This window comes from Aythya fuligula, chromosome 2 (genome assembly GCF_009819795.1).
Source record: "Aythya fuligula isolate bAytFul2 chromosome 2, bAytFul2.pri, whole genome shotgun sequence".
In the NCBI taxonomy this organism is placed as follows: Eukaryota; Metazoa; Chordata; class Aves; order Anseriformes; family Anatidae; genus Aythya; species Aythya fuligula.
Window position 1 is genome coordinate 154,207,475 of NC_045560.1, and position 25,086 is coordinate 154,232,560.

A 25,086-nucleotide genomic window follows, 5' to 3' on the forward strand; every position below is an offset into this window, starting at 1 on the left:
ACAGCTTACTTAAAAACTGACATGGGAGAACTAAGTGAGCACAGCTGGGCCCTTGCAGCCATGGCCCTGCTCTAGTTTGTCAGAAAAAGGTACCCTTGTATAACCCATCCACTAATGAAGTCATGGCCTTTTCCACCAGCACTGAATCAGCCTTAATGTTCCTAGCGACAGCTCTGAGAAACTCATTTTCTTCTTTGCTCTTGGTTGGAAACAGATGTCTCACTTAAGACTTATCATCATGACAGAACCTGATGTCATGGCCTTTAAGCCACTTCTGAAAAGTGGGTTTCTGTTCTGGTAATGCTGTGGTCCTCCTGTGATAACAGGCTGTTTCAGTGCAGCAAAAGTTCGGACATTACTTTGAAATTCAAATCTGAGCTGCTTTCCTTTAACTCTGCCATCAGGGGTCAGATCCTGAGTAGTATCCATGCTCTCTACTTGGAATCACTAGCTAAAACTGAAGGCAGGATGTGCACTACTGCAGCGTTGAAAGGGGCCCCTCATACTCTGCAGTTTTGGTCAAAAGCAAGCAGTGTCAAGCAGATGGAAACATGGAGTAGTGCATGCAGCTTTAGGGCCCCCAGCACAAGAAGGACACAGAAGTATTGGAACAAGTTCAGCGGAAGGCCACAAAGATGATCAAGGGGCTGGAGCACGTCTCCTACGAGGACAGGCTGAGGGAGTTGGGGTTGTTCAGCCTGGAGGAGAGAAGGCTCTACGGAGGCCTTACAGCAGCCTTCCAGTACCTACAGGGGGCCTACAGGAAAGCTAGGGAGGGACTCTTTGTCAAGGGGTGTAGGGATAGGACAAGGGGTAATGGCTTTAAACTAAAAGAGGGTAGGTTTTGATTAGATATAAGGAAGAAATTCTTCACTCAGAGGGTGGTGAGGCACTGGCACAGGCCACCCAGAAAAGCTGTGGACGCCCTATCCCTGGAGGGTCCAGGATGGATGGGGCTTTGGGCAGCCTGGTCTGGTGGGAGGTGTCCCTGCCCATGGCAGGAGGGTTGCAACCATTCTATGATTCTATGAAATAACCACCTTGCTCACATTTCATAGCATATTTTTGTGAATGCAGCCCAGTGCATTGTTTATTTTCCCAAAGTGTTTTGTACTGTTGATTCTTGATCAACAAATTATCAGCCCTGAGCTCACATCACTCCTACAGTTCCTCCATCTAATGTTGTGGTGTTCCCGTGTGGTCCTTCACTGCTGCTTCCAGTGAACATTCACATCTTTGCGTTGTCTGTTTAATGAATCAAGGTTCCTATCTGCATGTACAGATGATCCTTTCTGATATAGAAAGCAGGGATGGACTAAAGACTAAAATAAATCCATGACTGCCTATAACTAAAAATATTATAAGGAAGAGTAAAAAGCAAACTCTTAAATGTTATTTTTTCTGTTGCTTTTCAGCTATTACTTCATTTTAAAATTGCCAGTACTAGATCTGGTGTAGGAAGGTTTAGAAGTTAATTGAAGAAAGACATCAAAAATATTTCTGACTACCCTGAGGCTGATGTTATTGGAGATAAGCTCTGCAGAGACATGTACCTGGTTTGGAAGAAAGGTAGGGAAAGAGGCATCATATACCACATCATATCCCTTGAAGGCTCTTGCTACAGTGTTTTAGCCACTCCCTGATGTCGTAAGTATTGTGAGAGCAGAGAAAGAAAAAGAAATGTCTTACAGGAATCTTAAAATTAATCATCTCTTGGGCCTGATTGGAGTTACTTACATTTGACATTGATTTCAATGGATTTACAATATGGAGCTAGAATAGACCTAGTGATTTCTCTCAAACCAAAGCCTTCCATACCCAGCAGAAAAGACCTCAGTCTTGGTAGAAAAATATTTTAAGCAACTACATTTTCAGCCTTCCCGGTGACAGAGGAGAGTCAATGAGTTACTTACAGGCCTTCCTGGAATGTCAGCACAGCAAGTTTCTGGTGCTCAGTGTAGAAGAAGGCTTCTGAGAATCTCCTTACCTGAGGAAGAAACATACAAATTAAACCTAAGATCTACTGAAAGGTGCCAAGCACAATCAAGCTGAAAACAGAGAAATGACTGTCAGGACCAGATTCTTTAGTATGCTCTGTCTGCTTTGCACCACTCTGGTGACAGAAAGAAAACAAAGAGCTCAACTCTGCTTCACTTTCCCAGTCCAGCACAAAGCAGCTGCTGCTGTTGCATATTTTACTGGGAGGGAAGAAGTGTACCTTGAGAGGAAATCAAGATTTTCTTATATGCATCTTCTGACTACTTTTCTAAAAGCTGTCAGATTTACCATTTTTTCCTTGTAATATTAAAACAAGGACGATTTCTTCCTTTCCCACTGTACAAATCATAGCAGCAGTGGAGTGAGTTACTAAATTAGAACAACTCATGATTGATCATCTTTTCTGTGGGAACATTCACAGCGGTTCCCAAGATGATAAAGGAAGTTTTACACTTCAGCCTAGAGGAGAATAAGCCCTGTCATGGCAGAAACACATCTGCCTATGTCACGATACTTACAAATGAGAGCTTTTCAAATCTCTTCATAGACATTTGATCTGCTCAGTGTTGGATAATCAATTACAAAAGAGTCACAGAGCTGAAGTGTCTGGCAGAGCACAGAGTGTGTAATAAGCTATAAAAAATTCAGTGTTTCTATCTGCCCTGGAATAAGCTTTGAGTTTCAATCAATCCATCATAATATGCAGTCAACTGTACTGAACTGTTAAACTGCAGCCCATACATAACTAATAATATTTGTAAGAGCGACCTCTATTATGGTGTCAGAGAATGGCAGTGAAAACCACGTCACAGCATCTCAGCATCTCCCTAAATCCCAGCCATACTTCAACAAATGGGTTTTCTAATAAAAGAATGACTATCACTTCTTTAAAAAGAGCGCATTGGTTTATCTGGAGCTCTCAAAGTGTTTTCTAGGACTAGGAAAGTTTTATTACACACAGCTTAGATAGGGAGGAACTGATGTACATGAAGGTACATCATTTACCACAGGTCATGCCAGCAGTTGTCATAATTTGAGGCTAGGATTCACCTTGCTGGAGCTGGGGGCCTACAGAGTTAGGTCCTTTGGCTGATCAAGCCATCCAGGTCCTCTCAGAGTCAAAGGAGACATAGCTAAAATAGCCAGTGGAGTCTCAGCATCATCTACCTCTTTCTGAATTTTATGTCTCCCTTTTGCAAGCATAAACATTATCTTATCTCCAGTGACTGGACCTCCACTGACTTTAACAAGAACCAGTATGTAAATTGGGATGTTAGCACCTACACTGTAGCCTTCTAAAGCTAAGCAAGATGAACCCTACTTTTCTCTACGTCTCTTTTTTAATGATTAGATCAGGCTATGAGTTCAGTTCAACCAATGTAATGAAAATGATGTATAGTCAATAACCCAAAACGTCCTCATGGAAGGCACAGCACTTGCTGAACTAATCAGGTATGCAGCTTTGATACAGTTAGCCCAAAAGGCAATTGCTTTTGTGCCTTCTTTATTATCAAGAACCAATTTCCACATGAACAGTATTAATATTTCCTTTTGTGAAACTCACTAGGAGAAAGGCAAGAACTAGCTGTATGTATGTGACATAGTGAAGAGAACAAATCTATATTCCTCATGGTAGTTCTGTGAAAGAAATTGAGATAAACTCATCTTTTGGTTATTTCGCATTGTGATGCTTATGCCTTTTAAAACATATAATTGTGATGTACAGATACCTAGCAAATATGGGGCACATCTACCTCTTTTCACCCACTTCATGTTCCATGCTGGATTCTAGTATTCAGTGTACATTCATTTTACACAGGATTCTGGGTATCATAAAAGCAACATCATTGCAAAAATTGAAATCTTTAATTTTAATTTCTCTTCTTATTCCTTGTCCTACTCACCACATCTCCCATAATGGTTCATAAGACATAATAGTAAGAGAGATATCTATCCAGATACATGTACATCACCAATGTCTGTCAAGAGGTTACCATTATGGAACTTGCTTTTAACTTCTTAATGTTACCCTTAGCATATGATGCTCCTGAGTCAGATAAGCTGTGACTTCTGGATGGAGTGTTGCCACCTCCAGGAACTGGGTCCACAGGGCCAGGAGGTGGGAGCAAAGCCAGGCGAGGTCCTTGCTTATCTGTTCTGCTATCTTCTCTGGGTTGCTCAGCAGCTGGAGGGGAGAAAGAGCATTCTGAGAATTGCATTTCAGAAAATCAGGTAGCATCTTAGGTTAAGACTTTTTAGGAAAAACAACAACAACAAATCCCCTTGATTTAGAACTATTATTAAAGCCACTATTTTGAGTTATTTTACCCCAAAATAATGCAGGAGAAACTTTTGCTTTTTCTCTTTAAAAGCCATGAGGTTTAGTGCAGAGTCTCAGTTATGTATCTGGAGGAAAAAAAAGATCAAGATGAACAAGGGACTGCAGCACCTCTCCTAGAAGGAGAGGCTGAGAAAGCTGGGACTGTTCTTCCTGGAGAAGAGGTGGTTCAGAGTGGATTTTATCAATTTGTATAAATACCTGAAAGGAAGGTGCAAAGAAGATGGAGCCAGGCTCCAGTGACAGAACAAGATGCAATGGGCACAAAATGGAACACAGAAGATTCTGTCTGAATTTCAGGAAGCACTTTACTGTGCAGGTGACAGAGCACCTGACCAGAGAGGTTGAGGAGTCTTCTTCCTTGGAGATATTCAAAAGCCATTTGGACATTGTCCTGGGCACCCTGCTATAGGTGTCACTGCTTGAGCAGGGGCTCAGACCTGATGACATCCAGAGGTCCCTTCCAACCTCACCCATTCTGTCATTCTGTCATTCTGTGAAGTGGCAACAGCTTCATTTTTTTCCAGAAACTTTAGTGTAGATATACATGTAGTAAATGGAAAAAAAAAAAAAAAAAAAAAAAAAAAAAAAAAAAAAGCAGATTCCAAACTACCCACCAGATGGTGCTGGATGCTCTGAAATAATAAAGCATGGCAGCATGGCCCGTTGTCTCCTTTCTGATTGCAAGAAAAAATAAAAATAAATCCTTCTCAGCCACATCACACTAGAATGCCAGATGGGTGATTATAGAAAAAAAAAAAAAAAAAAAAAAAAAAAAGGCAAAAAAGCACTGTGTCAACACACAATTCAAACAGACATCACAGAGTCTGCTGGTGCTTCTGTCCCACACGGGGATGGGATGGGATCTTTGGTGTTCCCAGATGGAATTCTGCACTGAAGCGTGGCAGCCCAAGGAGTGCAGGTCATCAGCAAAGTCTGCATACCAACCCCTCCCAGTTTGACAATTTCTTCAACAACAGACAGGCATTGCATTTTACCTTTACTGGATTGGCACAAAAGCAACAGAGACTGTATCTGTTGTTAGGGACTCTACCTGCCTCTATGAAACAGGTAATACTTCCAGAAATATACCATAAATAATACCACAGGGAGTTGTTCTTTCTTGTCCAGGTTTGTCTTTTTTTTTTTTTTTTTTTTTTTTTTTTCTTTTGGTTGGAACTGCAGTCTAGTTGAAAGCCTGCTTATGTCTTGCACAGTTTATTATGCAGTTAATTTTCAGACTGGTGACACTGCAAACTAAGTCATGATTAAAACCAAATTGTGTGAGACAGAAACAGAGAAGATGCATATATGGATGACAACCACAGGTATTGTCAGAGTTTACTTTGTTGGGGTGCTATTCTGTTTTAATGATTTGTCCAAAATGTCACAAGCTCCAGTACCCATGCTGGTACCAGAGAAAACATGTTGTTAAACAACAGATACTCCCCATATATCACTCTTTGCAGAGTTAGGACACTTCTTTATTTCTGTATTCAATTTTATTTTTATTTGAAATTTAGCCAGTAAGCTACTTCTTACATCAAAGACCAAAAGCATAGTCTTCAAAGAACATGAATTATTAATGTCAGCCATGCTAGGACAAGGGGTATGATGGCTATTTTTCTAGTTTATTGATTCTTAACCTTTTGAACAGGAAGGAAAGAAGGAAGGAAAGAAGAAAGGAAGAAAAAGAAGGAAGAGAGGAAGGAAGGAGGAGAGGAAGGAAAAGATGAAAGAGTGGAAGGAAGGGAGGAAGGAAGACTGGAAGAAAGAAAGGAAGGGAGAAAAGGAGGAAGGGAGGAAGGGAGGAAGGAAGAAAGAGAGGAAGGGAGGGAGGGAGGGAGGGAGGAAGGAAGGAAGGAAGAGAGGAAGGGAGGGAGGGAGGGAGGGAGGGAGGGAGGAAGGAAGGAAGGAAGGAAGGAAGGAAGGAGGGAAGGAAGGAAGGAAGGAAGGAAGGAAGGAAGGAAGGAAGGAAGGAAGGAAGGAAGGAAGGAAGGAAGGAAGGAAGGAAGGAAGGAAGGAAGGAAGGAAGGAAGGAAGGAAAATAAAGGAAGGAAAATAAAGGAAGGAAAATAAAGGAAGGAAAATAAAGGAAGGAAAATAAAGGAAGGAAATAAAGGAAGTCAGGCAACACCTACTCCTAATTGTGAGAATTTTGCTGCCATGTACAGAGCAAGAGCCTGGCAACCCTTGCAATGCAGGTTAATTCCCAAGGACTCAGTTCCTCAAAGCAAAGCCCAACAATTAAAATGATCACCAAATATGATTCTGGTTATTCTGCTCAAGTACTTGCTGCTGGGCTGTTAATCATGACTGCACCTTTCAAACCCCACTCAGGGTATTCTGGTTTTAACAACACTGTTATGCAAAACACATTTAGAGGGCTTTTTGGAGGAATTATTTTTTGCTCGATTGCTTACAAATTAATCACACAATTAGAAAAATATTGTCCTTCCATTTTCTCATTTTGAATATCTGCTGTGTCCTTGGGTTGAATACAAAATAGGGTAAAACTCACTTTCTTCCCTTCTTTTGTTTTTATTTAATTCTAAAAACGGGCCTGACTCTGGTAACACAGTGGTAATGGGAAACTAACCCCACAGGCTTCTCTCTGTATGGTTTTAATAGCATTTTCTTCCTTTATAAATGACTGCTCTTCGTATTTTCTGCTGAAGAGAAATGGTTTCAGTTCACATATTCCTAGAGGCAAAGTACAGGGAGAGCTTTGCCAATACTCATCTGAACACCATACAGAGGTCCACACAACTTCTGCACGTACATTGCAGAGCTGGTCAGTGCTTCCTCTAGGTCCCAACAATATTGTACAGGGTCTCAACATTTATGTCTAAAGAGTCTCTGCAAATTCACTGTCTTAATCATTACATTATCAGTACAAAGTTATGATTCAAGGATGCTAATGCCAAATATTTTCCTAGCATATAGGAAAATCATAGTTGATTTTTGTTGTTGTTGTTTGTTTTTGTTAACCCAAAGCCATTCTAGCTGTTGTGTTCTCCTTTCTGCTCCTACACTGTTATGGGCAGCTTTCAAAAAACAGTAAGGGCAATCTCGCTTTACTAATATGGCCATGCAAAACAAGTCAAGAAGCTTTTTAGGAGAATAATAATTGGACATAAATAAGAAAATACAAAAAAAAAAAAAAAAAGAGCTGTCATTTTCTGTTGTATGCCAAGCCAGTTTGGACTTTGCTGGACTCATATAAAATAAGTCCTAAGGAGTCTCTAGTGAGTGTTGTCTGACCCCCTATATACTTAAGGTTTCTAAATTTCTGATATCTAGTTGAGTTGAGCCACATAATTTAGGTTTCCCTAAATCAAATTTAAATGAAATCAAATTTCTTTCAAAGAATCCAACTTATGACATAGAATCAAGAAATTCGCCTTTCCAAATATTTTTCACACATGGCTGACAAACATTAGCTTACCATTTGTAACTGTAGCATAAATGTACTTGCAGTTTGATTTGGTTTCAAATTCCCTTCATTAATTGTTATTTTGCCATTCTTTCCTATCCTGTTTTCCTGCTAATAACCCGAGAAAATCAAAACTATTAGATCTCTGATTACAAAACATTTTTCCCAGTCATCAACTGCCGTTTGCATTTCTTCCTGACAACCTTGACTTTCCTGTGTCTCACTTGAAGCCAACGCAGCAGAAGTTCAAGACAGTAATTCAGTCACACTGTGCCAAAATCACTTGTGTCTTCCCATGAGCCTCCCTACACATTTAGGTGTTTTTATTTGAAAAAAAAAAAAAAAAAAGTGGCTGCACAACTTGCCAAAAAATCTTTTCTCCTGTCAGCACAAAAGCTGTAATTGCACCCTATCCCCAAGTCATTTTTTGTGCATACTCTTGACACTCAGGGCTAGGATCACTGAAGGATCCTAAAGCAATCCAGCTGGTGACTCGTTAAAAGTGACAGAAACATTATGTAAGTGAATAATCAAAATTATGTGAAATTGTCGGTGAAAAAGAAACATTCAGCAAACTTTCTGTTGGCACCAAATTCCCTCTCTCCCCACTCTGATAGATGATTGTACTGTCTCACTGCACTTGAAAAATGGACGCGTAAAAAGCAGACCGATTCTGTTGAAGAAAATACCTGCAGCTCTGTACAAAGCTGAGATAACGTGTCTTCCGTGGAAAGCTCTTCTAGGGGAAAAAAACACAGAGAGAGAAACATACCAGGTTTGAGAACAGTAGGTGTGAAATGTTAAAGCTCTACAGTTTATTCACACAATAAATAGTCATTTGATGTTTTTTGCCAATGGACGAGTTTCTGTTAGGATGTGGGTCCTCCACAGTACACATTGTACCTGCAGAGGGACAGATACAATTTCTGCTTATGCTGAACCGCTAAACCTGTACATGTTCTGGAAGGCTGTCAGGACATAGAGGACAGAATTGGGCTTTTCATTGTTTACCCTTCCCCTGAGTAGAATTTTTTTATTAGTCTTTGGTGCTTATCAATGTATATAAACACTTGAAGGGAGGTTGCAAAGAGACAGGATCTGCAGTAGTGCTCAGTGGCAGTGGGCACAAACTGGAACACAGGAGGCTCTGTTTAAACATCAGGATGCACTTCTTTACTGTGCAGGGCCTGAGCACTGGAACAGGTTGCCCAGAGAAGTTATGGGATATCCCTCCTTGGATATCTTCAAAAGCCACCTGGACATGGTCCTGGGCAGCCTGCTCTGGGTGTCCCTGTTTGAGTAAAGGGTTGGACCAGATGGCCTCTCGTGGTCACTCCCAACCTTAACCATTCTGTGATTTATGGCCAATTTCTGACCTAAATGCAATATTATCTCACCATTGGAAAATGCGAGTAAATGATATACAATAAGTGGTTCTCCTTATCATGCTACATGAGGCCATGTAATAAACGCCCTAGTTGTATGACTGGTAATACTAAAGCGTCTCTGTATCACCCTGGGGAATGTGAAGTATGTCACCACCCCTAGACTATGCAGCATTGCTTTGATATAGCCTTGAGATCCAGTCCCTAGCATAGGGACTGTCCACATTAAATGCACCACAAACTATAAAGCAGAGGAAGACATAAATCAACTCTCCAACTTTGACAGCCAGATTTTGCAATGTGGAACTTTCTAGTAGTATATAGAAAGAAAAAAAGCAGAGAAAAGAAGCAACCAATCCCCTCCCCAATACCCAAGTGATTCTTCTTAAATAATACTAAGGAATTTAAGAGGACAGAGTGAGATGTGTAACACCTCAAAAATATCTCTCCACAGTTGGTAAAAATTGGGAGACAATAATTTCCACTTTTAAAGTCTAAACTAGGCTATTAATTTTTTAATATATTATTCAGGGGGCTAGAAAAAGGAATTTAGAAAGTCCGCAGAGGAGATTTATAGTCTCATATTTATCTTAACTATCTTTAGAAACCTATGATGAGATTAATTTCACCAAATATAGATGTCTAAAACTGAATGAGTCATTTACATTCTTCTCCTGGTCAGTGGAGAAAAATGAGCAAGTACAAGATGCAGTTCATGTCATTCTAAGTTAGAGAGCACTACTTGTCAGATAACACATTTTATTGTCCTAAATGGGCCTGTGTCTCCCCAGCGACTGTAAGGACAGTCCGAGCAATTGTCTCATATAAAAACTGGCTTGATATTCATCATACTGGGTAAATCTTACACCCCATGATTTTTCTGTGCTTTGCATCAGGCCTCAGAAGGCTAGCCTTAAAATTGAATCTTCAGTAGATTTTCAGGCTGTGAATAAAATGATGCAGAGTGCTCTGCTCAAGCAGCTAAAAAGGGTATTTGCATTTAGCAAATTTGCATGTATTACAACAAGTACATTTGCAAATTAAGTGCCTGCTTCAGTACCAGTAGTCATTTGAAAACTAAGTCAATTGTATTCAGAAAGCCAATATGTGCATATCTGGGGCTGTTCTTCAGTTGTGGTCAACCAACCATACATAACTCTGCCATCTCCCAGTCTATAAGCCTGTCCAGGTAAAACACAAATCATCTAAAAATGTGCCTGATAACCAAAATGCTCGAAGCATGGGTTTTGTTGCATGTTAGATTCTGTTTGACAGCTCATAAATTGCAAATAAACATGCTGTACTTTTTTTTTTTTTTCCTCATAGCTGAATTGAATAACACAGTATGTGCTCTTCCCATCCCATGAGTTTCAGGTTTCCCGTGAGTGGAAATATATATCAGGGAACAAAACATAAAGAAACATAAAGTGGAAAATAGAAGCTATCAAGCTCATAAGTCTGTACAGAATAATGTATTATATTTGAAAGTGCTTGTAGTAAAAAAGCACTATAGTAAAAAAAGGAGAAAGATTTTATCATCCCTTTTTAAATCTGCTGCCCAATGCAATCAATTTTCATAATATAATTATCCCTGAAATACAACAAACTGCTAACTTAGAAAAAAATGTGCATTCAGATGTACAATGAGACAAAAACACAGATGAGACACATGCCTTAAATTCAAAGAAACAGGTGGGAGAGCAGGAATTAGTCAGGGATGCTCCTCATTTTCACAGGAGCTCATGCTGTCATTACAAACATGACTAAACACAAATTACGGAGCTCTGTCCTGCAAATCCAGCCAGACAGCACTTCTATGTTGGACCCAATACGCCTGACCAGCTAAAAATGTTTCTGCCAAAAAAACTAGAAAATCTATTTAAACAAATGCAATTATAATATGGGCAGAGAAGTGCATTGCAAGGGGATGGAGCACATTTCATAAACATTCATATCACCTTTCAGATTTTTGTTTTCAGTTTAAAAAGAACAAATTTGGTTGGGATTAAAAATTACTACAGTCTTCACCAGATCTCATGGTGATTTTGAAATGGAAGTTAAAATCTTCAGAAAGCAATGGAGTCCAAATACCATTTAGAGGCAAGTATTCTGAGAAATTTATCAGAACATTTTACCCCTCTACACATCAGGCAACCTTCAGTTCCTATAAAAGGATTTTCATAAGCAGAGAAAGCATTAGTCTTTAACTGTGTGCCAAAATAAACACTAATCAGGAAACAGGGAGAAAAATCCTCTAAAATCTCTACACAGCCCAAGAATTTTGGTACTAAACTGTGTATTGAAAACACAGCAATGTTCTATATTCAGTGATTTAAAATGTCTGTTCTCTCACCCAACTTCAGCTGTGGTAAATCAGGAATCTCCTTCATTATGAGGGTGTAGTACATGTGAAGTCCTCTTTGAGCATTCAAGAGCAGAAGACAGAGGTCCTTATGCCATTTGTATGCATGCTGCATGCAGTTTTCAGATGGGACATAAAAGCTGCCCTGTATAACAGAAGCATCAAGAAAAGAAAAATACAGAAATACAATTATTGCTCTCCACTTGTCCTACAAATTTCCATAAAAATCTAACTGTGGTCAGACTTCCACTTCTAACCAAGCGTTTGGCACCTAGATCTACTTCCTAGCCATGTAACCATAACCGTACCTCATTCTCTGTGTATGCTTTGCCCAAACCATATCAAAACTATTAGGTCCCAGGAATGCTGTCACATATACACTGAAACTAAAAGGAGGAAAGAATAACTCATATTAGTAGGTAGAATGGCAATACCATATGCATTGTTTCACTAATGCAAGTTATTCTGTCCTCCAGGATCAACAGCATGATTATTACCTCTCGTGGGAAGAGATGTCATTGGACAGACTACAACACAATTATACAAAAATATCCCAAATTTCTTTACACTTAGAACATAAGCTGTGTTTACAATAAGGTATCCTAGATCAAAAGTTTTCAGTTCCATCAAAAGCACCACTTCTAGAAATAATTTATATTTGGAATTTGAACTGTTCAGACTTCAAAATAAAACTGTTTCTTAAACTGTGCTTTTGTGGCCAGGATTTCCAGGAGAGTTGCAAGTAATATTATGTCAACTGTCAGTAATAGGTCTATTTCCTAGGTCTCTGTGAACGATGCATTTTAGCGGTTTTCATCACATCATGGAACTGCTATCCTCTTTCAATTTCTGGAAATGGTGCAGCAGAAAGGCCTGTGAGCACTTGCAGTCAATGACTATAGCTGCTTCTCGATCCCCCACTGACTCTAGTCACGGGGTGGGGTGTGATGGTGTATTCCCCCACACACCTGAGCTTTTCACCCATAATTCTGCTCAAGTGATAACCAGACAGCTGCAGACAGCTCAGATTGGACTCTGAGGAGACAGAAAACAACACAATAGTCAAGGGCTAATTGAGCATGTGCCAACCAAAATATGGTCGGTATGCAAATATGACTGAGTCCATTATCTCACCCCATAAACAGGGGGAAACCCAGAGCCCATTGAGCGCCCTCCACAGTCAGTGGGCTGTATGCTAGGATTGCTAGGGTCTCTGCTTGAGTAGGGGCACCTCTTAAGATTACTCCTTGAGGATGAGAGATTCCTCACCTATTAGAGATCCTCGGTAAGGCACTAATAGCTTGCTGAAACTTTGCAAACTTACATTTCAGATTGATCGTGCACATAGTCTTTTAGACATAAACTGTTGACCAAGTCTGGGACTAACATTGGATCCAGTGATACCTAAACTCCTTTGAAAAGCAAAAGGGTCCATTCTGAATCTCATGACTCAATGGGCTCTCCTGACAATTTCATCTGACCCTGTCCTCTATGCAGTAAATAACTGAGCATACCTTGCCATTGAGTCTTTTTAAACCACTGTCTTAATTTACCATTAACTTCATCAAATCACCATCTTATATCAACGAAACATATTGCTGCTTCTCTCTTACAAGTGAAGTGCATCACTCTACAACAACCACAAAGGATTAATTTATCTGCTTTGCATGAAGAGCAAGGGTTATGAAGACAAAGAGAGAAAGACAGCAAGGTACTTTTCCCTTGAACTTTATGAAGTATTAAGTAAATTAAGCATACATCTAGATGTGCATTTTAAGGCATATGAGCTGCACAAAGGCACCAGGACACGACTTTCCCACTGTCTATCTATGGAGAAACATGAACAATTTGCAAGTTACTCCACTGCTGATCATTTATGGGGAAAAAATACAATTCCTACATACCCTGTTAGGTACTAATTATGTATATGGACACTAAGTAGCTATGCACGTTCAGGAAGAACAGTGAAGACTTCAACTACATGTCAGTGCACCTCCTTTGTTTTTCTCCCTTTGAGTCCCCCCAATAAAGACCGTATTTCATGGCTTTTAGCTTGAGCTAGGATGTGATTCTCAACTTTCTTGTGTAAAATAACAAGATGTTAACTCATGTTCTGTGGTTGACACAATGGGGACTGCTCAGCTTGGCCCCTTAGAGAAATGGCTAACAATAATTGACTGAGTTGATTGTTCTTGGAAGGTTTCAAAACCTCTAGCCTCAGCATGAATCTGTATTTTACTCTCACCATGAAAAACACAAAAAAGGCAGCATACAGAAATGCTGCTGGGAATAATAGAAAATCTGATGTGGATTGATACACAATGTCACCAAAAAAAAAAAAAAAAAAAAAAAAAAAAGTCCTGTTTTATAATCCATTGCCAAATTTTAAGCAGAAATAGCTCTGGAATTTAAATGCTACACTGACAAGCAGAAGGAACAATGGGAGATAATTTCATAGTTCATACCAGCACTATAACACAGTATTGTCAGGCAAGTCTAAATTTTGATAGGTCTATTTTCAGCCTTTCTTGTCATAAATTGTTGTTTAAAACTAAAATGAAGAAGTAATAGGAAAGCACAACTGCAGGTGGGCTCAAAAATGTGTGAACTAAAGACAATGAAAATCCGAATTAATTAGCTGTTTTAAATGCATTAATGTTTGCCTAACAGTCATATAGTGCTTTTTAAATTTTCTGAAATAATAAAATTTCATAGAGATCAGATGGATCAGTTTGCAGAGTATGGGAATTTAGGAGAACATACTTTGCAAAGATTTACACAGTATTAAAACACAGAATGGGGAAATAACTGTTATTAAAAATAGTTCTCAATGTTATATATTAGCAATAGAACTTGGTCGTTATTGTAGAAATATAAAATAATTTAGGTCTGAAGGGATCTGTGGAGAGCATCTAGTCTAACTACCTGCTTAAACAGTTATGATCAGATCAGGCTGCTCAGTGTTGTGTTCTGTTTGGTCTTGAACATCTCCAAGGAAGTAGATTTCATCACCTCTCTGAGCAGCTTGTTCCAGTGTTTAACCATCTTCACAGAGCTGTTTTGGGGGCAGTTGGCCACTGATATGCACTACTGCCTTGGGTTTGTTCATCCCAGGTGCAAGATTTTGTATTTGGTTTTGGTTATATTCATGAAGTGCCTACTGCTCCATTTCTTCAGCCTGCTGAGGACACCATGAATAGCAGACCTTTTTGCCCTCCACTGTAGTAACTGCTCCTTCGAACTTGGTTTTATCCAGCTTGGCAATGAGCTGTTCTTATCTGAGGAGTTTGCTCTTGAAGATTAAACAGCACTCTCAGGCCTCATTTACCCTCCAGGGTAGTTTCCCAAAGGATCCAGACAAGATAGTCCCTGAACAGGCCAAAATCTGATCTTCTGAAGGCTTGTAATTCTTCTGTTTAACTTGCTAACTTCTCTCAGGATGTTAAACTCCATAGTCATACAGTTGTGGCAGACAAGGCTGCCATTAATAGGCATGAGAAGAGGCAAGTCCCAGGCCTAATTCTTATGCATCAGACTTGAAGTGTGACTCTGTGATAATCATTTGTCCCATACATTCACTGGTGATGCTGACATAGGCTATTTGCTTCCTCCAGTGACTCCTTTTCAGGGATGCAGCCAAGACTTGCCATTTTTGGCAGCAATGTTATACACACCTGAGAGCTTGAAATGTATCAGCTTGTAAGAAGGACTGCAATTTTACTTTCTCTTTTGTAGACAGAAGTATGAGAAGAATTTACCTATGTCCACTTCTGATCATTTCTGTCAGTTAATTCTATGGACTTACTCAGGATTTCAGGAAATAGATTACTGTGAATCCAAAATTCTATTTTAAAGGTCAGATATTTCTGAAGATCCTCTAACATTAAGTCCCAGACCAATTAGTTTCAGAGACATTGCAAAAGCAGCAAGCATCTGGAGTCACTGCCCTAGTAATCTATGACAGAAATTGTACAAATGCCAACCTAAATTCATTTATTTATTAAAGACATCTCTAGTAATTATGTCATTTTTGGAGAGGGAGGGTATGCATGAATAGCAAGAGTGTATGTATATGTATGGTGGAATAGGTTGTTTCTATAGTAATAGAGAAAAGCCACCTCCATATTAATAATTTCCAAGCTCTAGGGTCCTGTGAAATCAAAAGAGCAGAACCTTTGCCATCATTTCAGCCATGCTCTATACAATTCAGACTGGATCCTCCTTTCAGTAAAGCAGTTGTTTTCAGATGGAAGAAATATGGCTAGCAAGTGGTGCAGTCCTCCAATGAAATGTTGGCTTTTATATATGCAGGATGATATGCAGGATGATACTTATGATACACAAGCTGTTGGTTCTGCTTCCTCCTTCATGGAGCACCATCTTCTAATATGAAGCAGCACAGTGAAGGAAAAACTAACCTGGGGTATTTCTCACAGAAATAAAGTTTCAGTTTTATACCTTCCATTTGAAGAGAAAACATATGAGGAGAAACGTTGTCAAATGTATTCATTGAAAGAAGACAAAATTAAGAAAGTCCTGGGCTCTGAAAGAAGGACTCACACAAGCAAACACACATACATGTTTCTGAGCTACAAGCTCTTTTGAGAGATGGAGAACGGATGAAGAAAAATACACTGCTGTGTAATTATTGTTTTCATGACTAAAATGTCATCTAAAATCAGGAAATTTAATTGTGGCCATTTCTTCCCAATAAATGAAGGAAACATAGGACAACTGGTGACATATTCTACACTGCAGAGATGCATAATTAGGAGCACCGAATAAGGCCACAACAGACGAATCAAATTTCCTGTACCATTGCTGTGCATCAAAGTGTATTTCTTCAAATATTACCGTGAGATATTGATAATATACATGAGTGCATAGGGGCCTGAGGAGATTACTCCCAGATCTCCTTTCTCTTCCTGTCACAGTTCTCTCCAGGAGGAATATCTGTGCCGAAGAATGGTGCTGTGCTCTCAGAATACCTTTGCATGGGAGGGCTAGCACTGCACAGTTGCAGCTCAAGGCAATGCCAAACAGGCACAAACTAGGCCATGCCGTGTGTTATTAGAAGCCATATCATTAATCTGGAGCATTATGGTGCACCTCCATTAAGTGGCAGATGACTTCAAAATCCTGTTGTTTAATAAGAACATCCATCCCAATTTGACAAATCACCATGTCGAGGTGGAAAGTGACAGTGATGGAAAAAAGACACCAAGTTCCAAATCTCTGGTCCTTCAATGACTTCACAGAACTGCTTAGAAAGTTGTCACACACAGAGAGGAGGCAGAGCAGGACATAAGAGAGATTATTAAACCCACCTCACGGACAGTTTAACTAATATGAGCTAAGGTCTGTGCATCCTTGTCTGCTGAGGACCCAAGCATGGCAGGCATCTGTCAGATGAGGCCATTATAACCTGCTGCAGCTAAACCAGCCTATCTGTCACTGTTCAGTAAGCTGAGAAATGTCAGGAAATGCCCTCCTTTGGGATGGTCTGAAGACTGCATACCTTCCACGTTCTCTATGTGAATTACCTTTTCTTCTGTGCCATTTAGGTGGTCCACTATTTGCTAGGTTATAGCCTGGAAGAGGGCTCCACACTACAACACTAACAAATCAAGTTTAGTGGCAAACATGATACATGTTATTCTAAGGAAAAACAGTGATGCAAAAATAATTTAGGAAAAGCACTAGCTTTGACCCATTAAATAACTACAAAGTGCTCAGAACTCTGGGCTTCTTGGACTGCAAGGACAGACATCTTTTCCTCCAAAAGGTCTACTTCTTGTTAAGGTGCAACTTATATTAAAACAAATACTGAAGCTAACAATCCCAGCTTGCCCAAAGCATGATGACTGCGCTGAGCTTGTAAAATCCATTGTGAAATTACACATTAGCTTCCTTGGTAAACACATTTTAAGTTAATTCCTTTGGCCTCCTGTTATTCTAATCTCATTAGTTTGTAGTTAATGACAGATTTTTCTTTGCTAGTTGCAAAATACATCTGTGCTGTCTTCCTTTTCCAAGACACTTTCTGTCTGTAATAGTAGACTTTAGTTCTGGCTTTTGCCCTTCTCTACTTCTGAAAACTTTGGGAGCAAATGAATGCCTGACAAATCTTCACTTCAAGACTTACCACCTAAAGGTACTTTGCTAGCAGTGATGGATGATGATACAGAAGCTACTAGTACTGACAGCAGAGAAAAGTATGACTTCTATTGTGCCAACAGCATCAGAAGCAAAACAGATCAAGAAAGCCAAGAGATGATAGAAAAAGAGGCAGTCAGGAAAACAACACAAAGAACTGCAAATAATGGTTATAATTCCAGACTGCAATGATTTGCTTTAAGAGTTTTTGTTTGTTTGTTTTTTTCCCTGTGATGTGTGAAAAGATGTCAGCTGTATTGATTCCATAAACAAATAAATAAATGAAGTTGTCCCATTGATTGCCAATATTTTTTTTATGAACCCTCACAGCAAGTACTGTGTGCAGTTTTGGGCACCACGATTTAGGAAGGATATAAAACTATTAGAGAGTGTCCAAAGGAGGGCAACAAAGATGGTGTAGGGTCTAGAGGGTGAGACATGGCTGAGGTCACTTGTTTTGTTCAGCTTAGAGAAGAGAAGGCTGAGGGGTGACCTCTTTGCAGACTATAGTTTCCTCAAGAGGAAAAGTGGGGCAGGAGGCACTGATCTCTGCTCTCTGCTGACTAGCAATAAGACCCGAGGGAACAGCATGGATCTGGGACAGGGTAGGGTCAGGCTGGATGTTAGGAAAAGGTTCTTCACTGAGAAGACACTTGGGCACTGGAACAGGCTCCTCAGGGCAGTGGTCACGGCACCGAGCTGCCAGAGGTCAAGAAGCATTTGGACAATGCTCTCAGACACAGAGTTTGATTTTTGGGTGGTTTGTAATGGCAGTAAGTATAAAATACTTCCTAACTCTTTGTTTATTAGTTGTGAAATAGAAAAAAAAATGTTTTCCTAAAAGATCAGGTGAGCACCTGGGTGTACACATTATATCAGAAAGGATGTATCACTTATGTCTGTTTGCAGGGTGCAATGAAGAACCATGTACATGTAGCCTTAATCTGTCTTTTTCTCATTTAAATGATCATGATCATAGAATCATAGAATATGAATGTGATGACATAAAGAAAAACCTAGTCAAATGCCAGGTTAAAATAAACAAGCAAATAAAAATGCTGTGTTTTGTATGTGCAAAGGTTTCTGTTCAATTTGGCCATGTTCTGCAAAGCTAGATTCTGACAATGGACTCTCACTGTCCTTTGTCCATCTGTCCTCTAAGATGTTCCTCTAGGGCTTATCCAACCAAGTAAAATAGCTTGTAAAAAACAACAACCCTCAAACAAACAAAACACTCTTGACAACATCCCTGCTAAATATATTCAAATAAATCACCCTTTAAAATGAATGCGTCCCATGTAATGTTCTTTTCAGTCAACAGATTTCTGCTATAATTAGAGTGTATTACTTTATAAATGTACTTTTCCTTTATAACAAGAGAAAGGAAAATTACTTGAGAAAAACAAACACAAATTAAACAAGGTTCATGCCAATTCATTACTGTAATGCAGAGAACAATTTATGGATATCCACTTCCAGTGTACCAAATCCACCTAATATCAAAAGACACCAATTGGATTTTACGCTCTGTTATATACACTAAGTTGTATTTCTTTTGTATTGGTTTCACAAAATATGCTAACTGTCTGAAAAGTTCAACAATAGCACTAGCAGCTGGTAAATTAGACCCTTTGTATTTAATCTGATTCAAAACAGCATTTTGTAATTTAGATTCAAATTCTAACTGCTTTTCAAGAATTTTGAGGTACTAAAAAGCCACTGCAGACTAATTAGATAAGTTTGGCAGTTTTTCGTTAGTAGACAGTATTAGCCCACCTTTTTGGCAAAGATCAAAATATCTGCTTAGAACAGGGAAAGAAAAGTCAGCACCCCAAGATGAATGCAGTTTCTGAGAGCACAGTGTCTGCATCTTCATGCCCGTATTTGTCACATCGCATATTATTTTTGGTCTAGCTTCAAAACCACTGAGAAAGAAGATTTTATATTTCTACTCTGGAGACTGCTTTTAAGGTAGGAGATCTCCTCTCAGCTGGTGGTTTGAACAGAAATGATAGTCAATAGCTTGATATAATACATTATATTTACACCTCATTATTATGTTTGTAAAAAAGAAAGGATTAAAAGGTGATTTCTGGTCATTAGGGACATGGCTGAAATATAAGGACAGAAACATGCTTTCACATGCAAGAAAATACATGACAAAGAGAGAGATTCATATTTTATAATTAAAACAAAACAAAAATTAAACAATAAAAATTCAGAAAGTTAAACAACAGGAAAGGAACTAGGAGTTATATTACACAACATACTATTTCAGTTATATTATTGCAGTCAGTTGTTTCAGAAATATTTATATGTGCAGTCTTTGTTAAAAAACAAAAGCCTAATTTATTAGGCACTTTGCATCCAGCTAGCACTTCTATGGGAATCCAGTCTCCTGAACAGTTGGTTGCCATCTAAATGATGACAAATGACAGGAGTCTCCAGTGCAAGATCCCTTACAGTGATCCTCAGCTGGATCAGATGAGACTCCCCGGAGTGCTGGTCTGATGAATTCCTGTATCTCACTGGGCCATGATCCTGTGTGACCACTCCAGCACATACATGACCCATCTTTACTGTGTCTTATACCATGTAAGAAGTATTTTATTAATACATCAACTATTTATCAAAGTCCATCCTATTTGACCATCTCTGCCTCTGCAGGAATAGCACCTATTGACAACCCACAATACCTCCTTACCTTTGGTCAATTTTGCAGCAGGAACTTCCCAGCAGAGTCCCTGGGACAGCTGGACTGCCCAGAAAATATTTGTTAGCATACCAAAGCACACAAGTAGTGCCAGTCAACAGGTCTGAGACCTGCCCAGGGGAATCTTTGGGACAGTCTGAAATGCCCACCTAGGTTTTTCCTCCACCACCAAGTCAAATGCTGCTTCTAAGTGGTGCCAGTTTATCTCAGATTGATCCATTGTCTCATTCTCCACTCTGCCTGGTGGAGAAGGACCTGGGAGTATTGGTTGATAGTCAGCTGAATATGAGCCAGCAGTGTGCTCAGGTGGCCAAGAAGGCCAACAGCATCCTGGCTTGTATCAGAAACAGTGTGGCCAGCAGGTCTAGGGAAGTGATTGTCCTCCTGTACTCGGCTCTGGTGAGGCTGCACCTCGAGTACTGTGTTCAGTTTTGGGCCCCTCGCTACAAGAAGGACATTAAGGTGCTCGAGAGAGTCCAGAGAATGGCAACAAAGCTGGTGAGGGGCCTGGAGAACAAGTCCTACGAGGAGCGGCTGAGGGAGCTGGGCTTGTTCAGCCTGGAGAAAAGGAGGCTCAGGGGCGACCTTATCGCTCTCTATAAGTACATTAAAGGAGGCTGTAGCGAGGTGGGGATTGGTCTGTTCTCCCACATGCCTGGTGACAAGATGAGGGGGAGCAGGCTAAAGTTGTGCTAGGGGAGTTTTAGGTTGGATATTAGGAAGAACTTCTTTACCAAAAGGATTGTTAGGCATTGGAATGGGCTGCCTAGGGAAGTGGTTGAGTCACCATCCCTGGAGCTCTTTAAAGGACGTTTAGATGTAGAGCTCAGTGATATGGTTTAGTGGAGGACTTGTTAGTGTTAGGTCAGAGGTTGGACTCGATGATCTTGAGGTCTCTTCCAACCTAGACAATTCTGTGATTCTATGATGCTGTGATTCATGCAGATAACGTAATGAGATGTTCCTGGACCTCCAGTGTATTAAAGCCTAAGTGCTCTGGGTGCACATAGTCACAGCCCTAACACCATCCTACCCCCATACTATATTATAGGATGAACTTGATCTTCACCCTTGTATCACACTTATCACTTAAATTAATATCTCTAGCCACCAATGTGAAAAAAAAAAAAAAAAAAAAGAAAGAAAGAGGATTAAACAGAAGCTTAGAAATGCTTTCAGAAACATAATTGTAAATTCCAAAAATATATAAAATAATAATAATTTTAAAATATTACTTATATTTCAGTTAAGACAGAGGTCCCAACTGAAAAAATGAAGGTCTGCTATATCTAGCCCTCCAAAGTGACAGTAAACAAACACAGATTTACCAAATTATTAAAATTTTTTTAGCTTTTCATTTCTACTGACCTTCCTTTCTCCCCCTCCTTCAATATTCTTCTTTTTTTTTATTTCTTTCTGGGAAACCAATATTAGACTCACTGAGAAAGAACTTCATTTTCACTTGAACTGATACACATGACTATGCATGCTGAGGAAGAAGTGATATCCCTGTTAATTAAATCAGTGTTGGGAATGAAAAAGGTAAAATTCCCACAGTTTCAGCACAGAGTGCCTCATCAATGAACCAGTGGTGGGAGGAGGGCAAGTTCTTATCCCATTTACCGAAACTGGTTGCTTGTCAAAATTACTTTTGTCTTGAGTATTGTGTAAATATGTTAAACTGAACTCTGAGAAAAGACCAAAGATACAGGGGAATGCCTTCTCCTGAGCCTCAAAGAGGTTCTTATAGCAGGAATGAAATTCAAAAGGAAAAAAAAAAAATAATAAAAAAATCAATCAATTAAAATGAAGTAGTTTTAATTAAAATGTTTCATGGAAAAAAATTATATATATACATAAAAAACTATACATATATACAAATTTATGCATACATGTATATTTACACTTCCATTCAGCTATGGAAAACAACAACAAAAAGAAACAAATCTTCCCCATTCATTCACTCACCAATAAAAAATAGCATAGATTCCTGTGCCAGACAGTGAAAACAAACAAACAACAACAACAACAAAAACAGCAAATTCAAGAGCATTTCATAGGTCAATGGCATGAACATCCATAGTGACGAGCTTGCAGATGCTCTAGTGAGATAATGTTTTTTCATTGCCTGTTTTCCTCAGCAAACACAGCATATTCAATGAGGTTGTCTGTGTATGTCAGTATGACAGTGCTTCCAGAATTTTTTCTACATGGTGGCTGAATTTAGCCTTCTTTGAGAGATAGCAAGACATTTCCAATAGGTTAAGTGCCTGAAGTGCAGGGAAAATGGGCAGCCAGAATAGAAAAGGGACTTAAAATGCTGTCCTAACAGAAAGACTTTAGGCTGTAAATAAAGGGCATGATGCACAAAACTTGATCCTGTCTGGGGGAGAAATCTGTTATGAAAGAATGTTGATTGGTATTTCATAATATAAGGTATAATTTGACATTTCTGTTAACTCCTAAGAGTTAGGGTTACTTTCCAAAACCACGGGGGTGACAATAGAGTAGAACAATTATTTAAGATTGGAGTCAGACTTAATAATTTACACTTTGTATAAAAGCTAGCATGAAAAAAGTATTTAACTTGAGACCCTTGAAAAACAGGAATCATCAGGCTTGAAAAAGATCCATCATCTGAACAGTTGCAAGAGAAATATCCTGGTCAGCTCTAACAGTTGTGTCTCAAGATTTCAATACCACACGACACTTAAAAAACACAAGATGTAGTTTCTCAGCTAAGAATGGCTGAGACAATAAATGGCTGAGAAAGATGAAGTGTCCAAGAAAATTTTTGATAGGAAAATTTCCATTTCAAAATATCATTTTAGTAAAACAAAAATACAACAAAGATCACATTGATTTCCAATAAAGTTTTTCTATGAAAAAATAAAAAGGTAAACCCCTGATAAAGGTCCAAATGCCTCATTTTGACACTCTGAAAGCAAAACATTTTGATTTTTTCATTACAAATGAAGCCTCTGGCTACTCTCTCTTTCTTTCTTTCTTTCTTTCTCAAAATCATATTAAAATTGTAGGATATTTTACAGTTTAAAAGTGCAAAGCAATACAAAAATTTTTCTATGCACAGGTCTCTTCCTTGTTTGTTTGTTTTGATTGCTTTTTCAGATTTTTTTTACACTACATTTTATATTTTTTACATTTCATTTCAATAGAAATGAAACCAAATTCTGCAGTCTCCTCAGACTGTCTCAAATCTATTTCCTGAATCACCTTGAAAACTATACCTAGGCAGACTGCCTAAGTCGAGTTACATCCTAACATATCTTCAGCAGCATCACAACAGCTCTTCATGTAAAGACATACAAAGAAGTCTTAAAAAAAAACTGCTGAAGATGAATAAGGAAAAAAAATTGTTTTATCCACCTGAACTCTAGGGTTATACATCACTTTGGAAAGCCATAAAATATTTTTTCTAGCAGTAAATTAAGCACTGGAGAAGACGTCTTATGAAAGCTAGAGCAGGTGTCTGACAAGAGGCATACTTCTTCCAAGAGCACTGAATCATCTGGCACAAGAAAAGTCATATGCCTCCCTTTCCCTCCATTAGACGTATGTATGAAAATGACACATTAATCCATATCTTCATCTTGTAGGTATTAAGAGTCTGGTTTAGAGAACACTCACAAAGCTTTCTGAAGTATCCTTTGGCTAAGAGATGGTACAGAAGTACTGAATAATTATTTTATGGGAAAAAGCAGTGGTTGATTTTTCAAAAAATGTGAACATAAATCCTTGTGTCAAGAGAAAAAGAGAGAGAGCGAGTTTAGATAGACAGTGATATACATGTGTGTATATATATATACATATATAAAGCTTACTTCTATATGTAATTCCAAATTTAATATTTATAAATATTCACAAATGCACACATATATATGGTGTGAATGCAGACCTCCTAAGCAAAATAACACAGTGCAGATATCAAAAAGGACCTTAGTACCCTGTCCTTTCTGATTAAATAGAGTCCATGCTGCTTACCAACAGATAAGGAAAGCAAATCCACTCCTGTTGCTGTGATCAAACAAGGACCCCTGAGCTGAAGAACTGCCTTGTTTTAACACATCACTGCAGGCAGCAAACAAAATCAGTAAGGTTTTAAAAGGAAACTTGTTAGCATATTTTTTGTCTCTCCCACACATTATGTACACACTAACGCATATAAGAGAGACCATTCAAAGTCATAAGGAAATTGTACCATTAGAAATCACATTAAGGACAACAGAAAGTATCAGAAATGTTTTGACACAACTTTTACACATAGCAATAGGAAAGGACATGTCCAGCTGCTGCTCTGGCTACAGTGGAGATGGTCTTATGCTATGTACTTGCACAGATTAGCATCTGGTGAAGGAATTTTATCCTTTTCACTACTACGATGTACTGCCTGATACTAAATGAATAAGTGTACCCAAATATTGTATAGTCTCTGAGTGCTTTTGTTTTGAAAATATTACAATTAGTTACCTAGGTGGCAATTATCAAAGCTCTAACACATCTCCCACTTTGCTCACATAAGAAGAATGAGATTAATATCTCCATTTTATATTTGGACTACAAGCATCTACAACTCAGAAAATCATCCTAGTTTCCCTTCATAGCACCTGGAGGGAAACAAGCAATTTTACCTCCCCTACTATCATGGTATAATGCATTATAAACCAGTACAGAATAATC

At 38.9% G+C, this 25,086-nt stretch overlaps 1 protein-coding gene across 3 annotated transcripts in view; it reads right to left on the bottom strand.

Annotated features, from left to right (window-relative positions):
• The window catches only part of FAM135B (family with sequence similarity 135 member B), a 208,658-nt gene that overhangs the window by 18,821 nt on the left and 164,751 nt on the right, over positions 1–25,086 (bottom strand). For 2 of the 3 annotated variants that reach the window (XM_032182511.1, XM_032182513.1), the window contains exons 8-11: positions 11,511–11,664; positions 8,462–8,511; positions 4,028–4,183; positions 1,914–1,987 (exon numbers count right to left, since the gene is read on the bottom strand). In XM_032182511.1, coding sequence (XP_032038402.1) covers positions 1,914–1,987; positions 4,028–4,183; positions 8,462–8,511; positions 11,511–11,664 — 434 coding nt within the window. The remainder of the gene's footprint in view (positions 1–1,913; positions 1,988–4,027; positions 4,184–8,461; positions 8,512–11,510; positions 11,665–25,086) is intronic. The other variant, XM_032182514.1, reaches the window with a different exon arrangement.